The 23,521-nt window shown below is 45.0% G+C and overlaps 1 protein-coding gene across 2 annotated transcripts in view; it reads right to left on the bottom strand.

Annotated features, from left to right (window-relative positions):
* Positions 1-23,521, bottom strand: part of SMYD3 (SET and MYND domain containing 3) — a 550,588-nt gene that overhangs the window by 3,212 nt on the left and 523,855 nt on the right. For both annotated transcript variants that reach the window (XM_084791915.1, XM_084791916.1), the window contains one exon: positions 21,121-21,229. In XM_084791915.1, the coding sequence (XP_084648041.1) occupies positions 21,121-21,229 (109 nt within the window). The remainder of the gene's footprint in view (positions 1-21,120; positions 21,230-23,521) is intronic.

Here is a 23,521-nt window from a genome sequence, read left to right as displayed (position 1 = left end):
GCTGTGCCCGGTGTCCAGGCAGAAGCCAGCCAGGCACCGTGGAGAGGCTGGAGACCACTCCTGCTGTGCTCAGACACTGTGCTGTGAGCATAATCTTATTGTTCTTTGCTCTTCCGCGTCTTTGGATGGTTGTCTACGGGGCAGTGAACGGTTTAAGCAGCATTATGCTCTGTGCAATGGGAGGCAGGGAATGGGGTGGGGGGAGGGGATCCAAAGCCACCGTATCCTGTATTCCGTGAGACTTTACTCTAAAGACTCTTCAAGATGTGGCGCTAGAGGCCGTGAAGCATGGGGCAATGAGCTCCCTGACAGGCTAACATCCCCACACCCCACTGAGAACAGGTGCAGTAACCCCCAGCAGCCATAGCTACTGCTAATTACTCAGTGCTATTCTGAAGTCAGCAAGCTAACCGCTTTACAGGTGTGGGCAACTCCACCACGTTTACAGACAGCATTGCATGAGCTACTCTTGAGAATTTAGGTCACTTCCAGCTGTTTTTGATTATGATATGCTACAGATCCTCCAGTCTATGAGTTTGTTCCTGTTGCTATTATTGGTGTGTGTGTGTGTGTGTGTGTGTGCGCGCGCGCGCGCGCGTGCGTACTTGCTTGTGTTTTTCTTTTACTTTTTTTTGTTGAGATAAATCCTTAGGAGTGGAGTTCTTGGGTTCAAACACCTTAAAGCTATAGAGATTTTGGAGCTGGAAAGTGCTGGGTGGGTCTCACAAAGAGACTCCCCTCAGTCCTCACTGCATTTATCAAGTCAGACGCCCTCACCTCTATCGAGGGGAAGACTGAAGGCAGGACAGCAGAGCTTTAAGACTCATGGCTGCTGGCAGCCTGCGCTTCTGTAAAGATGTTCCCTATAGGCTTAAAGAACAGAAAACCAGTGGACTTTGTCTGCCTGCCTGCCTGCCTGCCTATTTCTCTCCCTCCTTCCCTCAGCCCTCCTCTCCCTCCCCCCCCCCCTCTGTGTTGGAGGGGCAGGAGGTAGGGTGATAATTAGATGTTGGGATGAAAACTGAAAGAAAGCCCCGCTGGCTCTGAACTGACACTAAGAGCCAGGCCCACAGGAGGGGCCAGGACAGATGTAGGGACCGTGCCTGTCCTGCTTCCATTACTGTACACCTATCTGGAGGCTGGGCTCAGAAGGACAAGAGCTGCCTTACCTTGCAGGCAGCCAAGCTCTGGGAGAAGATTAAAAACCAACATCTGGTGCCTCATGTTTTATTCTCTTTTCCCTGTACCTCCCTGGGCCCTCTGTGCTGGACATCCTGGGGTCTAAGACAGAGACCTGTACAATGGTTGTCATTAAAGAGGCTTCTGGGTCTGAAGAGATCCCTTGTAGCAACTGCTTCAACTTGAGAGTTGGGGTGGCGGTCCGGTCCCCCTCTACTTACCTAGGGCTGCCTGGGGAGGAGGAGGAGGAATCCTGGTCTCTGGGAGAGCCCCCTGCAAACAAGCCCTGACCCTGAGTCCACCCTGAGAGAGGGCTCGGCTGGCACAGCGCCCTCTGCTGGTGTGCTCTCACAGCTCCTACGCAGATCAGAGGCTTTGCTTCATGGCTGTGTTTCTGCAGGTTCTCCCCCTGAGGAAGGACCTGGGCCTCTCTGTGACTTGACTGACAGCTAGATGACAGTGCTGGTTTCTTGTCACCCTGACAGTGGAAGGCTGATCTGTGTTTTCCTGAGCACCTTTCTTCTTCCATTCTTCCTTCCTCACTACCCCCCTGCAGTTCCAGTCCTAACCAGAATTTTCCTGTGCACTCAAGGGGCAGAGCTGCCATCTGATAGCAGGGCAGGGAGGCCAAGCTCCGCTGGAGACGTGGGACCTATGACCACACTGGGGCTGCAGGACCCGGCAACAGGGAAGCTGCCACCATTTGGGCTCATGGTCACACTGCCAAGACTTGTTTCCTGATGGCAGGGCAAAAAATGTCCAGCCAGACATCCTCCCTGGTCAGAAGAAACTGCTCCAACTCACCTGGTCTAAGGGGAGACCGAGTGGGATGCCCACTCCCCAGGGCTCACCCCCTGTCCACTCTACCTGTCCTGTGCATCCTCTAGCTGTGGACAGTGCACTGACGAGAGAGAAGCAGCGGTCTCCTGGACATGGCTTGTTATACAGCCTGGGGCCCATGTTTTGCGCACACTCATTTGCTGGTGACCTCAACACGGGAGTCATATGGGGGTGGGACACTAGTGTTCCTATGCATCAAAATGGCTAGAAGTAGAGAACAAAAGTATAAGGAAGGGACAGAGGACTAATGTGAAGATAGTGTGTGTGTGTGTGTGTGTGTGTGTGTGTGTGTGTGTGTGTGTGTGTATGAACAAAAGTATATCATGTGTGTAGAAACCAGAGCTTAGAGATAATTAATAAATATGATTTTCTCTGGGTGATAGTCATATATGGAAGAGAAATGGAGAGAAAGAAGAAAAGAGTGCTAAGTCTGCCAGCAACTTCCCTGTACTTGCAGGTGTCAATGACGTGACAGCATTAGGCAGGCCTGATGGAGGAGGACATGGTGTCTACTATGATCCTGCGGAAAACACCTGCCTGCCCTCAGGACACCTCTTCAGCTCAGCTGGGAGATAGGGGGTGTTTCCTCTCACCTCATGCCCCACCCCAAATGGGAACTTCAGTAAATCCTGGACAAGCCAGAGCAACTGCTGCTGGGAGCGCTGAGTCTCCCGCTCTCAGCACCTCCCAAATGCTACACATGGGCTTGTCAGAGAGAACAATTCCAGTTTAATTTCCTGTGGTGGCATATAAAACAGACTAAGGAAATATAAAATTGGAGCAGGCCTGGTTTGGGAAAAGCTTCTCTCTTTCCATTAAATGGTATTTTTTTTAACGCTATCATTTAAAAGAAGCCTGCATACAATCTTGCACGGAGGAGGATTCGTCTGAAGCCTCCTGTGGGATGTGCTGCACCCACATAGAGATTCTAAATGTCACACCGGAAATGGTAGTGTAGATTGTCTGCCGCGTGAGAGGCAAAGGCCTCTCTGAGAAATAAAGGAAGGGCCCCCAGAACTGATTTCCATCTTATATCTTTTTTTCAAAAGTAATTTTAGAATCGTGGCCATGTATTAAATAAAATGAAATGAGATCAAATTATGATTTAAAGTTGGAAACAGTATGGCTTTCTTATTAATTTTTAATATAAATATATTAAGTTTATCAAGGATCTCATTACATGCTTCCTACTCTGAGCCTGGGGAATGCAATAAATAACTTCCCCAAGCATGATTTAAATATGGATATAAAATTAGAAGGAAAAGAGACGCGCAAGATAAGAGGCTGTAGACGGGGTCACCGCAAGGGGACACTGAAGCGAGTTTTCCTCTTCTGTCCATCCCAAGATGAAAGCAGTGTGTGGTAGGGGAGGTGGTCTGGGCATCCATAGGGGACATTACATGGAGCTGTGCCCACAGGCTGCTCCAGAGCCACTGAACAGCAGCAGGCAGCCCCAAAGTCTCTAAGGGCCCATGTGAGCTCAGCAGGTTTCCGGCAGTCCCCGTGCCACTCCACAGCTTCCAAGACTCACTCTGAGCATCAGTCCCCCTGAGGGGTATGTGATCTGGGAGGCAGAATACCCGACATCACCTGTCTGTCCATTTACCCTGGGACCCAGAGAGCATCACAGGACAGCTGACTGCTGGGATGGCCATAGGACGGAGGGCTACAGATGTGGTGAGTTCATGGCTGCCTGTCACTGGCAAAAACCACGCCAGAAAGAGTGGCTGTCGGGGCTGGAAGTGATGGCTCAGTGGTGAGGAGCACTGAACTACTGCTCTAACAGAGGACCTGGGTTCACTTCCCAGCACTGACAAATCAGCTCACAACTGCCTGCAACTCCAGTTTTGGGAGATTTAATGCCCTTTTCTAGTCTCTATGGGCACTGCATGCATATGGCACATACATACATTCAAGCAAAACACACGCATGAGCTGTGACTGTGCTACTATTTTTATTATGTTAATATGATGTTTTAAATGATTTATTTTTATGTGTTGTCTGGTTTGCCTGCACATAGGCATGTGTACTGCATGCTTGTGCAGTCCCCTTAGAGGCCAGGAGAGGGCAACAGATCCACTGGAGCTGGAGTTACAGATGGTGTAAGGTAGCTTGTGAGTGCTGGGAACTGAACTGGGACCCTCTGCAAGAGCAGTAAACCTTCTTAACTGCTGAGCCATCGCTCCAGAACCAACCCAATAAATATGAACATAGTGCCTGAGAGACTCTGAAGGAGTCTTATCTTTTCCCAAGACTGACAGCACAACCCGGGTTGCACTGTGCTGTGTGACACACACACACCAGACAGAGGAGGGAGGTGGAGATTTGCTTTTGTTTCTAAGCACTGTTACTGATTCCTAACTTGATTCCACTAAGGTCAGAAGGGTCACTCTGTCTGACTCTTACACTTATGAACCTTGTACAGTAATTGATATTTGTAGCTGGCCCAGAATGTGGCACGCACTGCCTTTGACACGTGTTCTTTACATACATGCAAAGGATGTCCAGTCAGCCCTTTTGAGCAGGGTATTTTATAAACGTCACTAGTGGTAGTAAATGCACTCTCCTCTGTCTTTGTAGATCTGCTGTCTAGTTCTTATCAACTGTTGTCAGAGGCGTGATATCTACCTCTGCTCGCAGCTTTCTGTTTTCTTTCAGGTCTAAAGGTTTGATTGGGTTAGGTTTAGAGACAGTCTTGCTATGGTACCCAAAGTGGCCTTGAACTTGCTAGGGTACCCAGGCTAGTCTCCACCTAGTAATCCTCCTGCCTCGGGCCCCAGGGCAGGGCTCTACCAGACTCAGTTTCCACTGTTTGAAACTGTGTGGTTTGATGCAGCTCTCTATGGTTGTTACAGCTACTGAGGAGACTGACTGCATTTCCACTCTATGACTCCTTGGTCTCTGGTAGAGTTTTCTTTGCCTTGAACTCTACTCATATGATAATAACATAGCCATTGCTGCTATATCTTGATTATGATTTCATGGTGCATCTTCTCCTGTCTTTTCACTCTCAGTCTGCCCATAGCACTGTATTTAAAGACAGAACATACTTGGGCTGCTTTCAAATATATCTGTCCTACTAATCTTTGCCTTTCAGAGTATTTAGAGCAGTAGTTTTCAACCTCCCTAATGCTGTGACCCTTTAATACAGCTCCTCATGTTGTGGTGACCCCCCCAACCATAAAACGATTTTAATTGCTACTTCATTACTGTGGTTTTGCGACTGTTATGAATAGTAATGCAAACATCTGCATTTTCTGATGGTCTCAGGTGACCCACGGGAAAGGGTTGTTTGACTCCCAAAGGGGCACGACCCACAGGTTGAGAACCACCAGTTTATATAATTTATATAGACTATATCATTACAATGTAATTATTACTGCACTAGAATTTAAATACACAATTTTATTGTTTGGTCATTCTTTCTACCTTTTGTGTGTGTCCCTTTCCTTTTGGAATCCTCCCGTGTTACCATCTCTCTTTTAATATGTCACTTAAAGATTTATGTATTTATGTAGAAACGAGTCCTCATGTGGTCTAGGCTGGCCTTGAACTTGCAGTGTAGGTAAGGATGGCCTTGAACTTCTCATCCTCCTGCTTCTACCTTCCCAGTGCTGAAAGCTTCAACTGTCAGCATAGCAGCCTGAAGAGGAGAAGGAAATTCTAATTATTCATAGTTTTGCTTGTTGTGGTCTTTCCTCACGATGCTCCAAGAGTCCTCTTCCCTCATTTTTCTTTCCTTTTAGAGACCTTGGGTGGCAGTTCTTCTAGGAGACATCTGATGGTGACGAGTCCTTTTAATTTTCCTACAACTGTGAATAGCTTGCTTTCCTTTCTCAGTGCTTGAAAGATGGCTTTGCTGAACTCAGGTTTGGGGATCAACAATTTTTTTTCTCCTAATACACTTGAAACCGACGTGCGCTTTCGTAGGATTTCTGGTGAACCACTCTCGTTCAGGTGTCCCGCCCCTTCAGCACGGAATCATTTTATCCTCTTGTCACCCCAAGGAGTTGTTTTGGGTTTTAGTTTTATTTGAGTAGTGAACCTGGGTGAGACAGAATTAGCTGGCTAGTTTTATGCCAACTTGATACAAGTTAGAGTCATTTGGAAAGAGGAAACCTCAGCTGGGAAAATGCCCTCACCAGACTGCCCCATAGGCAAGGCCGTGGGGGCATTTTCCTGACTGATGGTTGATGTGGGAGGGCCACTGTGGGTTGGTTAGGTGATCCTGGGTTGTATAAGAAAGCAAACTGAGCAATCCAGGAAGAGCAAGTCAGGAAGCAGCACGCCTCTGTGGCTTCTGCTCCAGTTCCTGCCTCCAGGTTCCCGCTCTAAATTCCTGCCCTGGCTTCTCCCAGTGATGGATTTATAAACTGTAAGATGAGATATAAACCTTTCTCTTTCCAAGGTGCTTTTGGTTAGGGCAGCTGTCACAGCAATAGAAACCCTAACTAATGGCCATGCTGGCCGTTGTTAGATGTGCTGGCTAGTGGTAAAGGCACATTTACATGATTGGGCAACCGTGCCTGCCACCCTCAAGCTGAACATCTGCACCAAGCCATGCCAGGAAGATGTGCCTGCTACATAACAAGCACCCACCCTATGCGTTGCCCTCAGAGCCTGGTAACACCGCTCTGCCTTCTGCTGTGTGCAGCTAATCTAGGTGCCTCACATACGCAGAATTTATAGCGCATGCCTGTTGTATGTAGTTAGTGTAATGCCTTCAAAGCTCATCAGGATAGAGCACCTTTGAGAGCTTCACTCTAGGGCTGAATGCTATGCTCTTGTGTGTCTATAGTTAACATGCTGCTCCGTTGATAGATTGCCTTTTATGCATAATGATTATAATTGTGATGAAATCCATTCGTCGACCACTTGGTCTTTAATTACCCAGGCTTTTGTCGTCGTCGTCAAGAAATCACTGCTAAACTCAATGTCTTGATGCTTTCCTTCTTTGTTTTAATATGTTTATAGTTTTAGCTATTTTGCTTAGGATTTGGATCCATTTGAGTTATTTTCTGTCTATGGTTAGGGGACTCTCACATCAGCCTTTGCATGTGGACATCAGTTTCTCTGACACCATTTGTTGAAGTGATGTCCTTTCCTTAGTGAGGGATGCTACTGAAGTTACTTTTCCATATGTGTGAGGGTCTACTGCATTTTTTTTATTGTGTAGACTCTGGGCTATATATCCATCTCTATACCAGTAACACACTGTTTTGCTTACTATAGCTCTGTAGTAAGTTAGAAATCAGGAATTGGAATTTTCCAGCTTAGTTCTTTTTAAAGATTCATTTTGGCTATTTTCTTGGGGAGGGAGGTGTCTCTTGAGTGTCCATGTGAATTTTAAGATTGATTTTTTCTTCTTCTTTTAAAAATTTTTTTAATTAATTTATTCTTGTTACATCTCAATGGTTATCCCATCCCTTGTATCCTCCCATTCTTCCCTCCCTCCCATTTTCCCCTTACTCCCCTCCCCTATGACTGTGTCCTCCCCTCTGTCCCAGTTTCCTGGTAAGTGAAGGCTTTCGTGGGACATCCCCCTTGGGCTAATATGCAGATATAAGTGAGTATATACCATTTGAGTCTTTCTGCTTCTGGGTTAACTCACTCATTATGATCATTTCTAGCTCAATCCATTTATCCACAAATTTCGGGAATTCCTTGTTTTTAATAGCTGAGTAGTATTCCATAGTGTATATGTACCACAGTTTCTTTATCCATTCTTCTACTGAGGGACACTTAGGCTGTTTCCATGTTCTGGCTATTATGAATAAGGCTGCTATGAACATGGTTGAGCAAGGATTGATTTTTATATTTTGAAAAAATAGATAATTGGCTTTTCATGGGCATGCGCATATCACTCTGAGCAATGCTGACATCTTCAGTTTTCTGATCCACCAGCACGAGGTCTCATTTTTTATACTTTAATATCGTTCCCTCATCACATTGGCTAACTTCTAAGTATTTTATGGCATTACAAAAGAAAACATTCAACGTTTTTTGTTTGTGTATAGAACTTCAAATGACTTATAAATGTTGATTTTAGATTGTACTAATTTGCTAATTAGCTTAATAGTTATAATGTGATGGTTATATGTTTTCAACATATAATGTTTTATTGTGTTTACTTTTTCTTTTCTAGTTTGGATGCCTCTATTATTGTTTCCAGTGCTTTCTGAATTTACCCCACTTCTCTTTCTGGGGGGAGGGGTCTAATATCACAAGGCTGATGTGATTAGTTACCAGTCCCCAGGTCCCCGAGGCTTTCTTATGCTTTCTTCCCTGCATGTTTGCTTTTAGAATGGGTAGATGCTATCTCTCTGCCCTTTACTTTGCAGTCACCCCGTTCCCACTGTCTGCTGCTGAGTTTCCCCTCCACTCTACTTTGCTTCCTGAATTTATCAGCTCCTACATTTCTGTCTGTTCCTTTGCATCCTCCCTGTCTCCATCAAGACTTTCCAAGTTTCTCATTTGTTTTGATAGTGTTTGTAATTGCTTACTGAAGCGTCTTTACAGAGGCTGTTGTTAAAATTGCTGTCTAATGATTCTACTGCACTGCTAGGTCAAAGCTGGCATCCACTTTCAAAGATTAGGCCTGGCTCTTTGTATGCTGAATGATTTCTCAATGGAAGATGGGCATTTTGAGACTCTAAAATTTATGCAAACTTTGTTCTACCTTGCTGTCCCTGACATCACTCTGGCTGGGAGCGGAAGGGCGATGCCTTGTTAGTGCTAGCCAGTGGCGTAGGTCCAGGTTCACCGGCCAGCTCCTTGCTACTGCTGGGCCTAGACTCTCTAAAGGGAACATTTATGTTTATTTTCTTTACAATGGTTTTAATCACCATGCTTGCATTTCATCCATCATTTTTTTTTCTTTACCTCCTCTTCTTTTAAATTTTAAATTTAAAAAATGGGGGTGGGGGGGCTGCATACGCGCGCACACACACCCATACACTTGCCCGCCCATGCACATGTGTTCTGGTGCCCACGGAACTCAGAAGAGGGTGTTGGATTCTCTGAAGCTGGAGATACACAAGGCGTTGTAAGCCTGCCTCCTAAAGTGGGCATTGGGAAATGAACTCAGGTCCTCTGGGAGAGCAGCGGGCACTTTTAAACACCGAGCCACCTCTCTAGCCTTATCTCCTCCCTTCCTTGTTGTGTAAAAACACACGCCTGGTGATGTTTCTATTCCCTACTAGAATTCAGTAGGTGACAGTCAAAAGTATCAGAGCCAGGGGCCGTGATTGGCATCAGGGGCACACACGACACATCACGTCCCTACGTCTCTTGTCCTCTTTTCCTCCCTCCCACTGACCCACGAGACAAGTTGTGACACCGCATGTGCGGAGGGGCCATACACATGGCTAAAGAGTCTTAGGAAGGCTGGAGGGCTCCTGTTCACCTTTCCCTGGGGAGGTGGGGGGGGGGGCTCTGATCAGATTCCTACACACAAATATGGTCACAGAGATTGGAAGCTACTGCAGAGAGTTAGGAAATGCTGAGGGTGAGATCGCATGCTCTGGAGAGCAGGGTGCAGACCGAAGCTGGAGAAGAGCGTGCTTGTGCTGGGATCTGCCTGGGTGTGTGAGCGAAAGGAGCAACTTCTGAGACCTGAAGCCTGTACTTCCTGTTTGGGAGCAGGAAAAGCCAAAGAGACCCTTAAAGGAGAGAAGAAGAAACCGCGAGCCTGGATCTGGGTTGTAAAAAGCTTATCCAGGGAAAGGAAGGCTGACTTAACTTCTGCTAACAAAGCAGCATGGGCAAAGGAGCCAGGCTGGACCCAGGTTGGGGAGTCTGAAGCAAACATGGGAAAGAAATAGAGACTTCCCAGGCCTCGATAGGAAATGAGTCAAATTGAGTAACAAAGTCCTTCAAGGGAAGAACGGGAAGTGGATTACAGAGCGGAGGAAGCAGAGGGAGTTGTGTGCAGGGACTGTGGGGCCGCTGTGTGCCAATCCCAAGAAGAAAACTTCAGCTGAGAAATGAGACAGAAGCAAATGACAGCAGAGCTGGCTGAGCAGGCTCCTCCTGCAGGATGCTGGGTCCTAACTGAATCAGTGACGGCACATTCCTGTTCTTGTTTCAAGAGATGCCGGGCGGTGGTAGCACACGCCTTTAATCCCAGCACTCGGGAGGTAGAGGCAGGCCGAGCACTGTGAGTTCGAGCCAGCCTGGTCTACAAAGCAAGTCCAGGACGGCCAAGGCTACACAGAAAAACCCTGTCTCAAAAAACAAAACAACAAACAAACAAACAAAAAAGATGCCCTCATTTCCGCCTCATGCTTGGCCTTTGAAAACGGCAATGGAGCTGTCTCATTTCATTATTCCCAGGGCTCACCAGAGCATCCATCAAGAGAGAGTATCTGTTATAAAGGGTAAAGCATGGCCTTCCTCCTGCTTTCCAGGTTGCCTGAGCAGTGAGGAAATCCAAGAGAAAAGCTTTCTGCTGAAAGACCCCGGCCTGCACCTGCACTCAGGTCATGAGTGTTCCCACAGGGCTGTGTGGGTTGAGGCCAACTGCTGGGAAATGCTCAGTCCTGAGAAGGTCTGCTGCAGGCACAACTCAAAGAACAGGCCCTGCGTGAATGTGTTTGGTGGGATGGCACATGTATGTGTGGCTTGAGACTGACGAGTGCCTGCCGGGCTCCAGCCCCGTGTGAGGACGGGCCTGAAGTTGGGTGCATGCAAGAGCAGCAGGTGGATCAGGCGAGGTTTGCAGCCTGCCTACATGGCAGACCTCAGAAGTGGGCAGGGAGGGATGAATGTTGTTTCAAAACACAGATCGTATCATTTTTGTCCGTGACACATGTTTTAATTTCCCCTTGGTCCTAAGTTCAGTCAGCATTGATTAAACTGTGACAGAGCAGAATTATCTTTTGCAATAATTTTCCCTCATCAGCCTCACAATGCAACTTTTTTTTTCACAATGCAACTTTTAACAATCTTGTAGTTTCGAGGGCACATTTTGCCAAAGCATAGCAGCCTGTTCTCATGCTGGTGACTCTTGCAGTTTCAAGGACACAAGACAGAGAGAAAAATCTCCAAGCCAGCCTGGTCAGACTGTCATGTCCCGGACACTGTATTATCAACTTTTAATAATCAGTGATAATTGTCATTAGGCCCAAGAAAAATCTTCAGACCAAAGTTGCTGCAGTTATTATTCAGTTTCTGCCACAATACAAAGTTTATATTTTATATATTTGTAGAATGTATTTATATGTCTAATCTTGGTATTCTTTCGTTCCTTGATCATATGACACCATAGTGGCCCTGTATGTGTTCAGTTTTTCTAGGAAAAAAGAGGCCTTAATACTTTTTTTCTATCATTCATCCATACCATTCTTTGTCCATCAGTACTAGGAAGAGGTTTTTAATTTGAACTGATGCCAATTTCTCTAGCCCAGTGAATCTTGTTTATCTTTTAAAGTTTACTTTGTTTTGACTATTTTGCTCCTTAGTAAGTGGAGGCACAAATGTGCCAAGAGCATCTTTGAGTCAAAGCCCCATAAGGAGGTCTTTGTTTTTTTAAAAATGTATTAATTTATTCAGATTACAACTCAATTGTTATCCCATCACTTGTATCCTCCCATTCCTCCCTCCCTCCCGCTTTCACCCTATTCCCCTCCTCTAGGTCTATGACTGAGAGGGACCTCCTCCCCGAGTATATGGTCATAGGCTATCAAGTCTCATCTTGGTAGCATGCTTACTCTTTCTTTGAGTGCCATCAGGCCTCCTCACCAAGGGGAAGGGGTCAAATATGGGACACCAGAGTTCATGTCAAAGTCAGTCCCCGCTCTCCACATAACTGTGGAGAATGTCCTGTTCATTGGGTAGATCAGAGTAGGAGTTCAACGTTTACTACTTATATTGTCCTTGGTTAGTGCAATAGTTTGAGCAGAGCCCCCTGGACCCCCATCCACCCGTTACAATGTTTTTCTTGTAGGTTTCTAGGACCCTCTGGGTCCTTCTATTTCCCTATCTTCTATATTTCTCTTACCTAAAGTCTCAGTAGGATGTCCTCACATCTATCCCAATCTCCTGGTAAGTGAAGACTTTCATGGGCTATGCCTTTTGGGCTAGTGCCCAATTATAAGTGAGTATATACCATGGGAGTCTTTCTGCTTCTGGGTTAACTCAGTATGATCATTTCTAGTTTCATCCATTTGTCCACAATTTTCTGGATTTCCTTGTTTTTAATAGCTGAGTAGTAGTCCATAGTGTAAATGTGCCACCGGTTTTTTTTTTTATCCATTCTTCAACTGAGGGACACTTAGGCTGTTTTCAGGTTCTGGCTATTATGAATAAGGCTGCTATGAACATAGTTGAACATATGTCCTTATTGTGTGATGGAGCATCTTCTGGGTATATTCCAAGGAGTAGAATAGCTGGGTCTTGAGGAAGCCCTATTCCCAGTTTTCTGAGATAGCACCAGATAGATTTCCGAAGTGGCTGTACTAGTTTGCATTCCCACCAGCAATAAAGGATTGTTCCTCTTTCTCCACATCCTTGCCAGCATGTGGTGTCATTTGAATTTTTGATTTTAGCCATTCTGATAGGTGTCCTTTGCTCTGTTGACAGTGTCTCTTGACTTACAGAAGCTTCTCAGTGTCATGAGGTCCTATTTGTTAATTGTTGACCTTAAGGCCTGGGCTGTTGGTGTTCCGTTCAGGAAGTTGTCTCCTGTGCCAATGTGTTCCAGGCTTTTCCTCACTTTTGATTTAGTGTCTCTGGTTTTATGTTGAGGTCTTTAATCCACTTGGACTTAAGTTTTGTGCATGGTGACAAATATGGGTCTAATTGCATTTTTCTATATGTAAACATCCAGTTAAACCAGCACCATTTGTTGAAGATGCTATCCTTTTTCCATTGACTAGATTTGGCTTTTTTGTCAAAAATCAAGTAACTATATGTGTGTGGATTTATTTCTGGGTTTTCAATTCGATTCCATTGATCCACCAGCTAAGCCAGTACCATGCTGTTTTAATTACTATTGCTTTATAATAGTTTGAGATTGGGTATGGAGATTCCTCCTGAGGATCTTTTATTGTATAGGATTGTTTAACTATTCTGGGTTTTTTTTTGTTTTTCCATATGAAGTTGAGAATTGATCTTTCAATGTCTTTTAAAAATTGTGTAGATTTTTTGATAGGGATTACATTGAATCTGTAAATTGCTTTTGGTAAGATGGCCATTTTTACTGTGTTAATTCTCCCAATCCACGAACAAGAGCGATCCTTCCATCTTCTGATGTCATGTTCAATCTTTCTTCAGAGATTTGAAGTTTTTTTTTTCAAACAAGTCCTTCACTTGTTTGGTTAGAGTTACTCCTAGATATTTTATATTGCTTGTGGCTATCATGAAGGGTGTAGATTTCCTAATTTCTTCCTCTGCATGTTTGTCATTTGTATATAGGAAGGCTACTGAGTTTTTTTTTTTTTTAGTTAATTTTGTATTCAGCAAATTGCTGAAGGTGTTTATCAGCTGTGGGAGTTCTATGGTGGAATTTTGAGGGTCACTTATGTACACTATCATATCATCTGCAAATAGGGATAATTTGACTTCCTCCTTTCCCATTTGGATACCCTTGATCTCCTTTTGATGTCTTATTGCTCTGGCTAGAACTTCAAGAACTATATTGAAGACATATGCAGAAAGTGGGCAGCCTTGTCTGGTCTCCGTTTTAGAGGAATTTCCTTGAGTATCTCTCCATTTAATTTGATGTTGGCTTTGGCTTGCTATATATAGCCTTTATTATGTTTAGGTATGTGCCTTGTATTCCTGACTCTCCAAAACTTTAAACATGAAAGTGTGTTGGATTTTGTCAAATGCTTTTTCTGCATCTAAGGAGATGATAATGTGGTTTTTTTTCTTTCAGTTTGTTTATATGGTGGATTACATTGATGGATTTCCATACATTAAACCATCTCTTCATAACTGGAATGAAGCCTACCTGGTCATGGTGAACGCTATCTTTGATATGTTCTTGTAATCATTTTGTGAGTATTTTATTGAGTATTTTTGCGTCAATGTTCATAAGAGAAATTGGTCTGAAATTCTCTTTTTTTGTTGGGTCTTTGTGGGGTTTAGGTATCAACGTGACTGTGGCTTCATAGAATGAATTTGGTAATGTTCCATCCATTTCTATCTTTTGGAGTAGATTGAAGAGTATTGGTATTAGCTCTTCTTTGAATTCAGCGTAGAATTCTGCACTGAAACCATCTGGCCCTGGGCTTTTTTTGGTTGGGAGACTATCAATGATTGCTTCTATTTCTATAGGATTAATAGGACTATTTAATTTGTTAATCTGATCTTGATTCAATTTTGGCAAGTGGAATCAATCAAGAAAATTGTCCATTTACTTCAGATTTTCATATTTTGTGGCATATATACCTTTAAGGTAGGATCTTATGATTCTTTTCTTCAGGTCTGTTGTTATATCTCCCTTTTCATTTCTGATTTTGTTGATTTGGATAGTGTCTTTCTGCCTTTTAGTTAGTTTGGCTAACAGTTTGTCTATCTTACTGATTTTCTCAAAGAACCAGCTCCTGGTTTTGTTGATTTGTTGAATTGTTCTCTTTGTTCCTAATTTATTGATTTCAGCCTTGAGTTTGATTATTTCCAGAAATCTACTCCTCTTGGGTGTTTCTGCTTCTTTTTTTCCTAGGGCTTCCAGATGTGTCGTTAAGTTGCTTATGTGGGATGTTTCCAATTTCTTTATAAAGGTACTTGGTGCTATGAATTTTCCTCTTAGCACTGCTTTCAATGTGTCGTACAAATTTGAGTATGTTGTTTCTTCATTTTTATTGAATTTCAGGAAGTCCTTAATTTTTTTCTTTATTTCTTCCCTGACCCAGGTGTCATAAAGCAGAGAGTTGTTTAGTTTCCATGTGTGTGTGTGTAGGCTTTTTGTTATTTCTGTTGTTGTTGAAGTCTAGTTTTACATCATGGTGATCTGATAGGATACAAGGTATTATTTCAATCTTCTTGTATCTGTTGAGGCTTGCCTTGCGACCTACTATGTGATCAATTTTGGAGAAGGTTGCATGGGGTGGTGAGAAGAAGGTGTTTGGGTGAAAAGTTCTGTAAATATCTGTTAGATCCATTTGACTCATGGCATTGGTTAATGATGTTATTTCTTGGCTTAGTTTCTGTTTCAATAACCTATCCTTCAGTGAAAGTGGGGTGTTGAAGTCTCCCACTATTAATGTGTGGGGATTGATGTGGGGTTTAAGCTTTTCTAATAGTTATTTTACAAATGTGGGTGCCCTTGTATTTGGAGCATAGATGTTCAGAATTGTGATGTTATCTTGGTTGATTCTACTTTTGATAAGTATAAAGTGTCCTTCCTCATCCCTTTTGATTAATTTTGGTTGAAAGTCTATTTTCTTAGATATTAAAATGGCTATACCAGCTTGCTTTTTGGGACCATTTTCTTGGAATATTTTTTCTATCCTTTTACCTTGAGGTAATGTTTGTCCTTGGGGGTGAGATGTGTTTCTTGAATGCAGAAGAATGTTGGCTCTTATTTATGCATCCATTCAGTTAGTCTGTGTCTTTTTATGGAAGAGTTGAGAGACCATTGATGTTGAAAGATATTAATGACAAGTGACTGTTAAGTCTCTTAATTTTTTATGTTGGTTACAGTAGTGTGTGTGTGGTTCTGTTTTAATTTCCTGTATAGTTTTGGTTGTATCTTGTCCCTTTGGAGTGGAGTTTTCCATCTAGTAACTTCTGTAAAGCTGGATTTGTGGATAGGTACTGTTTGAATTTGTTTTTGCCATAAAATATTTTGTTTTCTCCATCAATGGTTATTGATAGTTTCCCTGAGTATAGTAGTCTGGCCTGGCATCTGTGGTCTCTTAGGGTTTGTAGGACCTCTGTCCAGGCCCTTCTGGCTTTTATGCTTTCTGCTGAGAAGTCAGGTGTAATTCTGATAGGTTTGCCATTGTATGTTACTTTGCCTTTTTCTCTTGATGATTTTAATATTTTTTCTTTGTTCTGTATATTTTGTGTTTTTATTATTATGCGTCAGGAAGATTTTTTTCTGGTCTATTCTATTTGGTGTTCTGTAGGCCTCTTGTATGCTTATATGCATCTCCTTCTTTAAATTGGGGACATTTTCTTCTATGATTTTGTTGAAGATATTTTCTGGGCCTTGGAGTCGGGTTTCTTCTCCTCCTTCAATGCCTATTATTCTCAGGTTTCATCTTTTCATGGTGTCCTTGATTTCTTGGATATTTTGTGTCAGGAAATTTTCCGATTTAGCATTTTCTTTGATGGTTGCTTTGAGTTCTATAATTGTATCTTCTGGTCCCAAGATTCGTTCCTCCAATTTCTTGGATTCTGTTAGAGAAGCTCACGTCTGTGTTGCTTATTTTCTTCTCTAAGATCTCTCGTTCCCGTTTTTCTTCTGTCTGTGCTTTTATCACTGTTTCCATTTTCTTCAGATCTTGAACTGTTTTATTGATTTCCTTCATCTGGTTGTTTGTATTTTCCTGAAAAATTTCCAGTGCCTCTCTATAGGCCTCTTTTATGTCTTCCACCTGTTTGGCTGCATCTTCCTGCATTTGATTATGGATTTTATTCATTTCCTCTATTATCATCTTCATTACTAAGGATTTGAGGTCATTTTCTTGTATTTCAATTGTGTTTGAATCCTCAGGGTTGCTTTCTTTGGGATAGCTAGAATCTGAGGATGCTGAGTTGTTTTGCTTTTTGTTGTTTGCATTCTTAGGCTGTCCTTTAGTCATCTTGCTATCTCTAATGCTGGGTGGTAGCTTCTGGTGTCCTTCACTGGTCATTGAGAGTAGGTAGTTAGTGAGTGACTATAGGTCACGTGCCCTTGCTTGTGGGGATCAAAGAGTTCTTCTCTGGAACTGGCAGGCGCCCTGGTTTCTGTTCCATGAGACTTTGCTCTACACCTTAAACTCCTGACTGGGTCAGCAGAGGTAGGCTTCTGCCTGATGCTACTGAGGGGATTCAGATCAGCTGTGTTGGGGGCCGCTGTTTAATTTTCTGTCCTGACCTCTTGGAGCAGTCTAGCCTTTCCGAAGCCTGTAGGAGACCCTGCCAGGTTGTAGGGACTGTAGCTTTATCTGACCAATTGTACAAGCCCAGACCGCTGTAGTCCGCAGACAGGTTCCTGCCCGGATCAGTCTAGATTGTGCATCCCTCACGGTTCAGTCTCACTGAGCTGTGGCCGCAATTCAGACTGCCTTCCGGAACCCCCAGGGCAGTCCAGCTTCTCACACGAGCGTGGGAGTCCCTGCTGGGCCATGGGGACTGTCCTGGCTAGGTTCTATCAGCCCAATTTTGCAGGCTCAGTCAGCTGAGGCCTGCTTGCTGCCTGGCTCTGGCGGGACCCACCCAGACCATGCACACTACTGCTGGGCACCATGGGCTTCGCCGCAGACTCCGGGGCTCCCCGTGGACTGGGGTGGGGCAGGTGGGGGTGTCCGAGGACAGATTCACTTGTTTCCCTGAGACTTCTACAGCCCAGGAGCTCCGGTGTTCCACCATTGCACACACTGTGCCTGGGCTATAGAGGCTGGCTGCAGTCCGCAGGTGGGTTCCGTTCCAAAGTCTGGAGAGTGGGTTCAGGTCCTCTGTGGGCTATTGTTGGACCTGGGGCCAAGCCTGCCTGTGGTCTGCACAATGCAGGACCCCACTCACCTAGTGCTCTCCAGTTCTTGCAGTCTGTGGCTCCCAATCATGTCCCTGGTCTCCATGTGGTAGATTAGATACAGTGCGTGATAGGCGCTGACCTCTTAAGTGCTTCTCTTTAAAAGAAGTTCTCTGAAATCTTTGTTTGAGTCATAACCTCAGGGCATAAAAAAGACCTTCAAGTAGAGCCAGATAAGGACATCTCCCTAAAAGCGGGACATTCCTGGGGAAGCTTAGAAGCAATATTCCTGGGAGAAGGCATAAATGATATATAAGAAAATTTTCCATCAATACAATATCTGAAGTTGTACAAATAATAAAAGCCCCCCAAGCATGTGACATATGGAGATCAACACCAAAAAGTGGGAGACTGAAGTACAGCAATTGTATCACTCGGCTCAGCTTTGCTAGAGCTTTATGACTTTCGCTATTCCCATTAGATACGGCTGTGCCAGGCAAGCACACTCTCAACACTGCCTCAACCAAATCTGTAAATTCTATAGAAGAGTTATTATCCTCACATAGAAAATAAAATCATAATCAGAGAGACCACGTGTCTTGCTTCAAGTTACAAAGCTACATGGTCAGACTAGAGTCTGAGCCTGTGACTCTAACGCTGGCACCCTTGATGCCCACCATGTACCCAGGGAACATATTTGCTCTTGGGTTACTCATGAGAACATAGCAGAGGCGTGGGCATTTGTCTGAAGTCAAAAGTGTTTGGAAGAATCCTGGGACTTGTCTAGAGACAAACAGGTGTCTTGGTGAGAGAGACCATGTTTTAAAGTGAGATGCATGGCAGACAATTCTATGTCACTCCCAGAACACCCTTCATTTGGCCTTATTCGGCATTCACACTCGGGTTTGTTTCTGGTGCCAGGGAATTCTTGGCAAATTGACAACAGAAGCATATGGCAAACTCAAGAGAAGGGAGCAGGGATGACAGAAGGTAGTCTGAGAGCAAGAGGTGTCACTGGCAATGGGAGGGTCATCAGAAGGTTCTAGCCTTGGCCTGCATTCTCCACAAGAGCCCCAGCACCCATAAGGTCACACGGAGTCATCTCTGTGCACTAGTTCAGGGTTGTCTCTGCAGCTGAGAGTATTGACACCCCCAGCCGTAGCAATACAATGAAGGCAAGGCCCCCCCCCCCCGCCCCAGTGAAGAATGAAAGGGAGCCAAACATGCTCTCACATCTCCCCCACCTTGCCTCTAAACCTGCACCGGGAGTTTAGCTAGGCTTGAAGGCATTTCTAAATGCTGTGTTCCCATAAAGCATCTTCTACTTAAATGGGGAAGTTGAGAGAAGGGAGGAGCCTTGTGTTCCAATGTAGACTTAAAACCCTTTTCATCTATCAGTTTCCTCCATTAAACTGTAAGGATGATACTAGGTCTTACTTAGTGTAGCAGCAGCACTTAACCAACAACTCATGTCCTTAAATTAAGCAGAATATACCAGAACTGGCTGCGCCTCAGAGAGATGGGCTTTTGCACATCTACAACTTAGTGCTTCACTTTCCAAACAGGAGTGGAAACACCTTTCCTGCCTTATGGCTGTCATCCGCCATGAGGACCAAATATAAGCATGTATGTATGAGCTCCACATAAACAGAAAGGCTAACCCGATCACAAATGAAATACCTACACGCATGGCAACCCCGGGCTGGGTACCTGATAGACTTGGGAAATTTTTGACACACTGCTGTTTTCTATTGAGACCCTCACTCAGCAGATCATGGTAGCTGTCTTCTGTCTGGTTGGACTGGCTGGGTGACATGCACTTGACCAGATAAGGGAAGTGATGTTTTCCCCTGAGACAGCAGGATGTTGTCCTTCCATTCATTTGGGGGAAGATGCCAAAGGAAGAAGGAAGAGGAAAGATGGGCACCTCCAGGAAGCCTCAGTGTTGTACTCGTTGGCTAACACCTGGTGTCAGTTAAAGATCAGAAGCAGACAATGTAGCTAGCACTTGGTACAAGTTGCCATTAATAACCTTGAAGGCATTTATCACCTTTTTTGTGTAAAAATGCTAGGATGTGGGCTCGGTCCCTCTGGACACTCCCTGGGAAGCCTTGCTGCAGTGTTCGATCCTTCTACCACAGCTCTTCTGAGACATGAGTATTGGGGCCCAGAAAGCCCCATGTATCAAGGGCTCCCCGAGCAATCCTACAGTCCAGGTCTCGTATGATCCACCAGTGCAGGGCCAGATAAGCACATGACTGCCACGGAAGAGAGGAATGTCTGAAGTGTGGGAAGGCCAGGCCAGGCCAGGGGTGCCCAGGGGTGCCCTGTGCTGCTTCAGGCAGGGTCTCCTTAAGAGGGTGAAAATAAGTGTCCCTTTAACAACGTGTCCGGTACTAACCCAGGTCCTCCATTCAATTTCCCAACACTTACTGCTAAGGTTGTATTGGCTTTTCTCATTCCTTCCCCTCCCCTTTCTCCAACAGCAAATACATTTTGATCCTCAGTATTTTTCCTGATGCTGAGCTAGTGACAAGGATGAGAACAATGATTTCCAGGCTGCTGGGCTTGGGAAGGTGGTGCCCCCTACAGAGCCCACAAAGAATGGTACGAACCAAGATAAAGGAGCCGCTGGAACTTAGCCCTGGAGGGCCAATAGAGCCCCGCCAGGCCCAGCAGGCTAGGAAGTACGCATAAGGCAGAGGAAATAGCTTTATAAAGACCTGAGCGTTAGTCAGTCAGTGCTGACAAGGGGAAGCAGCCTCCTGTCCTGGTGGTAGGGAGAGGGGAGGGACAGACGAGAATACAGGCTGCTGACGGCCAGGTCTTGCCTATCACAGGAAGAGACCAACTGTGTTCAGAGGCTGTGGAGAAGGATGATTTGTGGGACAGGGCACATGTGCACTGGTGTTCGAAGGACCACACTGGGTTGTAAGAGTGACTGTTAAAAATTTATAATGGTTAGGAGACTGGGGAGATAGTTTAGTATGGTAAGTATTTGTCATGAGGACCTGAGTTTGAACCCTAGGACTCATGTTAAAAGATAGGCGTCGAGGAGCAGACTTGTGATTTCCAGTGCTGGGGTAAACAGTGCTGGGAAGAGAGGCAAGTCCCTGACTCCCACTGGGGAGGCCCCAAATAAGGTGTCTGGCTCTTGAGAAATGACACCGAGTTGACTTCTGGCCTTCATAGGCATGTAAACATACATGCACACGCATACACGCAAATTACACTAGCAAGCAGATTCTACGTTGGCAGTGTAAAATGAACTACATTTGAGTACATTTATACTACAGAGACTGGCAAGTGTTACAAATGTTTTTAGAGATGGCTGTTAAACATTTACGAGCACACTTGGATGTGTGTGTGTGTGTGTGCTCACAAACTGAAAGCAGAGTTTAGCAGTCGTCAAGTAGAGGACTGGCAACAGCCAGAGGAAGGTACGCCAGGCACAACCCAAATCTTGGCACACTTACCAGCCTCAGATTCTTCATGGCTTGGGGAAACATGCCTTGGTGGAGCTGCAGCTTGCCAACTTTCATCACTTGCACACCTCTAACGGGATGGCTTCCAGGGAAAAAAATCCTGGAAGAGACCAAAAGGCAAACAGTGTCAGTGGCTCTCACCTTTGCAGTCAGTATTTTATCAGAGACTGGAAACGTGGGGGGTGGGGTGGGGGGAATTTCTGGCTGTGAATGTTAATGAGCTCCTGAAGGGAAATTAGTTTGTGATCTAGAAGCTAATACCAAGGAGATAATATATTACCTTTCTTCAGATCCCAGAATACCTTCTGTATTCGGGGTGGGGTTGTGGTGAAGAGAAATCCACCTGCATCTCTGCATTTACATCCAGAGGATGCTGCATGGCAGTTTACGATATGAATCTGACCCTGGTCCTCTTCCACCAGGCTCCAACGCTAGCCCGGCTCCATCCACATGTATTTGCGGAATAAATGAAGGAGATCAGCTACACAGGGATATTTAACCGTGGTCTGCATGGGCTCACAGCTCAAGGGCGGAGGGCACAGAGCCAGCACTATCTAAGAGATGGCTCCAAAGATGGCCACATGACCATCCAGGCATATAGATGCCTTCCTTCTCTGGAGGGGCAGCATTGGGAGTGTAACTGAATGCTTTCAATATGTATTTGTTGACTAAATGGCGTATCACGGTTCATCTTTCCTACCACACCTGTGTGTGATGATTTAACATACCACCAGCCAAGGTACCCAGTCCGAAGCGTGTTCTCACGGCATCCAACATGTAAAAGGAACTCAACTTATACACATTGTCTTAGTTTCTTTTCCTGTTTCTGTCATAAAATACCCTGGCCAAAGTGACTTGAAGGAGAAATGGTTTATTTGGCTGACAGTTTCAGGCTACAGGCTATCATGGCAGCAAATTCACAGTGGCAGGAGCTTGAGGCAACTGGCAACATGATGTCAATCCACAGTCAACACAAGACAGTTCCCTACGATAGACTGTCTCAGAGGCTAACCTGTAGCCAACTCCACACAAGTGTGCCCAGAGGTGGATCCCCTACCTGTCAAGCTGGCAATCAGTATTATCACAGGCATAGAGTACAGCACAGGGCAGTGTGGTGGGAGGTCAAAGAAGGAGGACTCGGGGCTGCGTCATTGCATATTTCATATTAGATCCCATACAATGGGGTCTCTTCCACCTCCCACAGCCTCTAGGACAGTGATTCTCAACCTTCCTAATGCTGCTACCCTTTAACACAGTTCCTCGTGTGGTGGTGATCCCCAACGATAATATTTTCATTGCTACTTCATAACTGCGATTTGGCTACTGTTATGAATTATAATGTAAATATTTTGGAGAAGTAGAGGTTTGCCAATGGGATCGTGACCCACAGGTTGAGAATTGCTGCTCTAAGCAAACACTGAGCTTCTGATGTGTATGCAGGATTCTGTCCAGGCCTGAGGGGAAATACCACACTGGACAGACATGAGTGTTTCCTTCAAGACCCAACGATCCTGTCAGACACAGACAAGCATTCATACAAGAGTTAAAATAACATTACAGGAAGGAGCATGATTTAGTGCCCGGATCCTGCGAGCCATAGATTCAGCTCCCCATTTGTTGACAGAGTGGAGAGAGGAAATGATACAGTGGTTGGGTGGATCGGAGAAGGGACACACCAGGTAAGCCGGCTCCTAAGAACCTAGAATGACTGGAGGGGTGGAAGAAAGATGGGCATTAAGTTAGACTACCAGGGACTCCAACCGGGACATACTCCTGATGCGGACACGCGAGGCACCTGTTGTCATGGCCCACGGCCACCGAGACAGTCCAGGAGCTAGCGCCGTGTGGCTCTGCTTCAAGTGAGAGTCCACTGAATGCACAGTCAAGCTCTCCTGTGGAACAGAGATCTTTTGCACCGCATTCCCTTGATTCAGCTCCTCTCTCTAAAATACAATATAGAAACCTATCCACTCATGCTCTTAAGAAGGTAAGGGCCACAGAAGGCGGGCCATGCCTCTTTAAAGACCTAGTAGGAAGGGAGGACAATGAGAACAAAGCAGACACCTGGGTCCCTGATCGCCTTCGTCTCTGGTGTAGGCTACGAGGTCAACTATTTCACTGCTTGTCCCTTCCAGAATGTGCATCATTTATGGAGTTGTATGAAAATGATTTCGAGCTCCTCAGACAAAAGGCTTAAGTGCAGGAGGCCATTATCAGAAGGTAATTGCCGCGGACACGTTCCCTGAAAAGCACACCTGGATTTGGGATTTGATTTTATTGCTCTGAATATGGTATAGTTAAATTTAAAGGCCAAAAAGTAATTTTATACTAATAATCTCTCCTGCTAAGTGGGTGTCTGTCATGTCAGTGAGCAGAGGGAAAGAAAATCTTC

Source organism: Acomys minous, assembly GCF_964271855.1.
Source record: "Acomys minous genome assembly, chromosome: 1".
In the NCBI taxonomy this organism is placed as follows: domain Eukaryota; kingdom Metazoa; phylum Chordata; class Mammalia; order Rodentia; family Muridae; genus Acomys; species Acomys minous.
This window is presented reverse-complemented; position numbering and strand designations above follow the sequence as displayed.